Source organism: Salvelinus alpinus, chromosome 2 (assembly GCF_045679555.1).
Source record: "Salvelinus alpinus chromosome 2, SLU_Salpinus.1, whole genome shotgun sequence".
In the NCBI taxonomy this organism is placed as follows: domain Eukaryota; kingdom Metazoa; phylum Chordata; class Actinopteri; order Salmoniformes; family Salmonidae; genus Salvelinus; species Salvelinus alpinus.
This window is the reverse complement of record NC_092087.1, coordinates 37082882-37088080: the sequence shown is the minus strand read 5'-3', so window position 1 is coordinate 37088080 and position 5199 is coordinate 37082882. Positions and strand designations below refer to the sequence as shown.

Sequence of the window (5199 nt, the reverse complement as noted above, 5' to 3'; positions counted from 1 at the left end):
TTTGCACACATCTGTCATGTATTTAATATTGTGTATTATTTTATACATAGCTCTATGAAAGGCTACATTTTTATGACCAAGTTGACCTATTTTAATATGCAATATATGCCACCGATGACTATCTGAATCTATTTCTATTCAGTCCAGCGCATGATACAGCATGTCCAGATGTGCATAGTAAAGAGGTGATGATTTGTTAATTCACTTGCTCAGATCTCAAACTCGGATTGGCTGCTTCAGAGATGCAACGCTCTAACTGGCTGGAGAGCGCATGCTGGAAAAGAAACGAATCAGACAAAGTCACTACACTTCACAGTGCGCCTTCAGTCCCGAGGATTCATACCAAGAGCTGTGCGCAAAATTGACTTACTTATGGGAACATATCAACCCTTTATGGATTCATGTCAAACTGGATGCAACGTGCCATATCAAATGTGAGTATTAACAGACTAGTTCAAGTGGATTATAGGCTACAATTATGATGGATTTCGCTCTTACTGTATTTTAGACAAAAACTTGCAGGAATTGATCTCCTCCTATTTTCTCTTTTAGGAGTTAATTGTGACGGTCACTCTGAAATAAATAAAATGGTAAGTATTTTTCTATTCTGTAACCTAAGCATACATTAGATTGCCAAGCAATACAGTACAGTAGTGGGAAATGGCACTGACATTGGTTTATACACAGTCTGCTCAAATTGTAATTGTGCGTAAAATGGCAATGAATTAGATCAACTATAGGCCTACGATATTTAAAATTAAATAGGTCAATTGTATTTCAAGATAATAAATGAAATGTCAGTCCCTGAAATGATGGGGTTTTATACCAGCATATAGGGACAACATCTGCAAGGGAACAATGCTCTGTGCAAAGACGGCGTTATCACGCATAATGTCTGACTAGATACCCAAATGCATCTGCAGAGGGATGCTATGCCATGAGTCGGGTAAACAAACACATGGCAGTTAGTTAATGTACTCTATATCTATGAGCCAGATGGGTGTCTAAAGTGTTAGATATACTTTTCATTTTCACTGTATGAAAAGGGCATCATAATTTCCTGTAATTGTAAAGAGGATTTTCCTTTGTGGAGGGCTACAGTATCTCTTGAAACTATAGATGTGATTTTACCACTTTGTCCATTTTGGCAACAAAAAAACAATCCCTGCAGGAAGGTTATTATAGCTAAATTATAATGTTTTATATAAGTCAGACTTTTATAGGCAATTTGTGTCTGTTGTGTCTGAGTGTACCACACAACCTGTGTTGTGGCTGCATTCTCAAGTTCCCACTGTATCTAACTTTGTTGTGATGAAAGCAAACAGAGGCAGAAGGTCTTAGCACAGGGCCAAATGCTTCAGTGGACAATAGAGGAGTTTGGGCTCTTACCCACTGCATGACAGGGCATAGGGTCACACACACTGACAGAACAGGAAAGAGAGGACTATGGCGTGAACAGAACTGTTCATTCACTGGATGTGACCTCTATGGTCAGACATAAATCTGTGTCTCAGAGGGCTCCATGTTTCTCCTCCTCTGGTCTGCTAAACATTTCTCACCTCACTGTCAGATCAGTCCCCCATAAAGGTATGGAAGGTAAAGGTACAGTGGCCAAGTTCGAATACCCATACTATTGTACTACATACTTAAACTGCATACTATTTAGTCATTGTCACATACTATTTAGGACATACTGTTTAGTCAAAAGTATGCAGTATTCCATGGCTGCAACGCAGTAGCAGCTCCTGATTGGCTGAGTAGGTGTGGCGGGGCCGAATGCGGGTGGTATTTAGTTTAAAAGCTCTGACTAAGCCCAAAAGAACAAGAAACACTTTTCAGTGAGAAAACAGAAATCCACTTTGACAAAAAAAAAACTGTTTTCAAAGATGTAGCATATGATGCAATACTCCTGATCATTTTAAGGAGAACAAAAACTACTTAGCCTACATTTGAACACCACCGCAGAAGCTTCGGGCATCTTCGCAATTAAGTATCTTAGTTATGTTGTTGTCTACTTGAAGAGAACTAGGGCCTATCACTCACAGCCCAACTCTTCCAATGCATTGTGGAAAAGTCTGCATCGACTTTTCATTACTAGATGAAGAGCCGAAATGATTTTATCATTCTGGCATTTAAACCATACAAAAAATTTTTTTGAATACTATTTGAATGCGTTGTGCGTGATTGCGTTGTTTCCCGCTATTTGTTCAATTCGGTAGTGAATCCCCATATCTAATTGATCTGCTGTTGTCAAACCTGAAATTAGTATGACATCCGGACATTTAAAGTATAATACATTTTCAAAATTTTTGGAAACTTAATATTGTCATGCTATTTGGTACTGTCGAAAGGTATTATCCCTGTCATGAAAGGACTTAACGGATCCTCTCAATGTTTTATTTTTAACTAAGTTAACATTTCTGTCAGTACTACATGATTTACTCTTCTATCCTTATTATTCTATACTATTCTATTCTATATTAAATGTATCCAACTTTTTTAAGTATCAGTTTGTGTTTGTTTTGTAGGCCACCTTTTTCAATCAGAGGTAATGTCGTACGTGGTTCGCGCACCGTTATGCTCAGTCAACCCTGTTTGATTTTGAGTGTGGACGCTGCTCACTGGTTGGTTTGGACCAATCGGAGTTGGTCCCTGTGAATCAAAGGGAGAGGAAATGAGAGTATATGCTCTTTAGTGTGTCACAGCTGACTTCCATATGTAGGCATCCCTCACCCTTAAAGAGACACACACAGTTATACTTACATCCTGTGCATGTGCCAGAGAAGCCTCAATCCCCATGCAGATCACCCTTTGAGCAAGGATCATCAACTAGATTCAGCCACAATTTTTTCTTGAGCAGATGGTCAGGAGGCCTGAACATAATTACAAATCATTTGTATACTGCAAATTGACCGCAAGAAGCCCAAACATTTATAATATTTGACTAAAACATAATTATTTCAAACCATGCTAACAGTTGTATGTGATCACATATATCTCTCTATTATGCGTGGGAATACTTTGGAACAGATTTCCAAAATGTAAATCACTTGGAGCTGATTTGCTGGTGTTTTTACAGTCTTTTATGTCCAACAATAAAATTAAACTTTTTGTTGTGGTTGCTAAAACAACTTGGGTGGATCCATATGAAAACTGGTCAAGTGTGGTGTGATAGTTATGTATCTGAGAAGGGTGCAGGACAGTTGGAGCAGGGCAGGTAGAGCAGGACAGGTAGAGCAGGACAGGTAGAGCAGGACAGGTAGAGCATGGGTGTTGTTCACCGCTCAGATGGATGTTTGAGGGGAGTATTTATGTCCGTTTGGCAGTGTGAGTTCAAGTTTACAAAAGAGGCGTAGCTCTTCCAGACAGTCGAAACTTATCAGCAGTCACCCACTCTTCAAGTCTGAGCCTGCCCTACAGAGCTGGTCTCCACTATAGTCACCAACAAATGCAGTGTGCTTATTAGAAAGAGTTCAGCTCAGACTTTGTTAAGAATGTTCGAACATCAAACATCTATCAAACATCTGCAGCAGGCTGGACTTTATTTAGACATACAACATGCATTGTGTGATTTTGTATTCACAGGCTTAATAGAAAATCTTTGCTACCACAAAATAATAGCACTCAACCACTGACTGTGTTTTCTTTATCTAAACATAGTAATGTGTCAAAGTGTGTGTGTACCAGCCTATGTCTGACTGCGTCCCTTGTCCCTCCCAGCTGTGTCTGCGTGACTCTGGAGATTGCCTGCGGGACCAGATGCACTACATGATGAGGTCCCTGCAGGACCTGAAGCACCTGAGAAGGACCTGCCCTGCTGCTGCCCCTGCTGCCCCTGCCATCACCCCTGCCCCCACCCGTGTCCACCGCTCTGCAGTGGCACGAGCCTGCTATCAGAGGGCACTGCAGCGGGAGCGCCGTACCCGCCTGCGCATCTCTGACGCCAGTACGGCCAGCACCTACGATTCAGCCTGCTGTCTGGCCAGTCCTCTGGAGGAGGAGGATGCAGGCAGCCGGCTGGGTCTGGGCCTTGGTCTGGGTCTGACCTCCCCCAGCAGTGAGAAGAGTCTGGAGTTTGACTCTGGCTACTCTGAGGCCTCCTGGCAGGACGAGGCCGTGGTGCTCAGGAGGACCAGGAACGTACGGGTGTCCTCCTCCGCCTGCCTCCGAACCAACCAGGCTCCCAGTGGCCTGGTCCGGCCCAAATCCACATCAGACGCCTGCCTGGAGAGGTGGACCTCATTCGAGGCCAGCGACCCAGAGGACTGGACCACGTCACTGCTGACACGGGGACGGAACAGGCAACCTCTGGTACTGGGGGACAACAGCTTTGCTGATCTCATAAAAAACTGGATGGACCTACCGGACTGCCCTGAACCAGCAGAACTAAAGCCCATCTCTGGCTTCTTGGTCAACATGAGGCGGAAAATAGCTGGGATGTCAAAGAGTGTAGAGGGGAGGGTGAGGATGAGATCCTCAGACTCTTCTTCACATGTGAGTCGGACAGCCATGGCCCCCAAACGACTCTCCTGCCCCCTAGGGGAGCAGGCCCCTGTCCCGCGCCGGTCCCCGTTCTTCCACCAGTCCCACTCTGGCCTGCATGAACTAGACACAGACTTCTATCAGTTCACTGCCCTCATGAAGACTGGCAGCAGACAGCCTATTATCTGTAATGACATCATCAGCTACATCTGACACCAGGTCAGCCACTAACAGACACTCATTCTAGGCAATGGACAATCCCCAAAGTCACTATTTTTATATGATAAATGTTATCACTATGTTCTGACTATATACTGCCAAAAATAAAACAAATGATTTGAGATTGGAAATATTTGTTGTGTCAATGACAAATTAAACTATAAGATACAGGCTTTACAGTTGCTGAATACCAGTCAGAAGGAGGTATCAGACTGAATGGAGAGCTAGTCAAAGTGAGGCCAGAGTATTTAGCCTGCTGTAGTCACCAGAGATGAATGAATGTCAGTCAGAGTGACAGGCGCTTCACTACTCACTGCACACACATGATCAAAGACATATTTTACTACCTGCTGTGGGAAAAGGAACACAAAGTAGGGTTTAATTACGTTGTTAATTAGAATCATATTGAAACTCTAGGCAAATAGCGTAGAGAGTGGTGGGTATCATGCAAGCTTGAGAAGATAACCCATTTGGACCATTTAGTCACCGACCACTGTT

General features: G+C 43.1%; 1 protein-coding gene across 1 annotated transcript; it reads left to right on the top strand.

The window, feature by feature from the left end:
* Positions 1 to 298: 298 nt before the first annotated feature.
* Positions 299 to 4832, top strand: LOC139560122 (PAK4-inhibitor inka1-like). The gene is made up of 3 exons (XM_071376649.1): positions 299 to 434; positions 553 to 590; positions 3721 to 4832. The coding sequence occupies exons 2-3, from the start codon at positions 588 to 590 to the stop codon at positions 4693 to 4695; spliced, it is 978 nt and encodes a 325-aa protein (XP_071232750.1). The 5' UTR covers positions 299 to 434; positions 553 to 587; the 3' UTR covers positions 4696 to 4832.
* Positions 4833 to 5199: the final 367 nt, after the last annotated feature.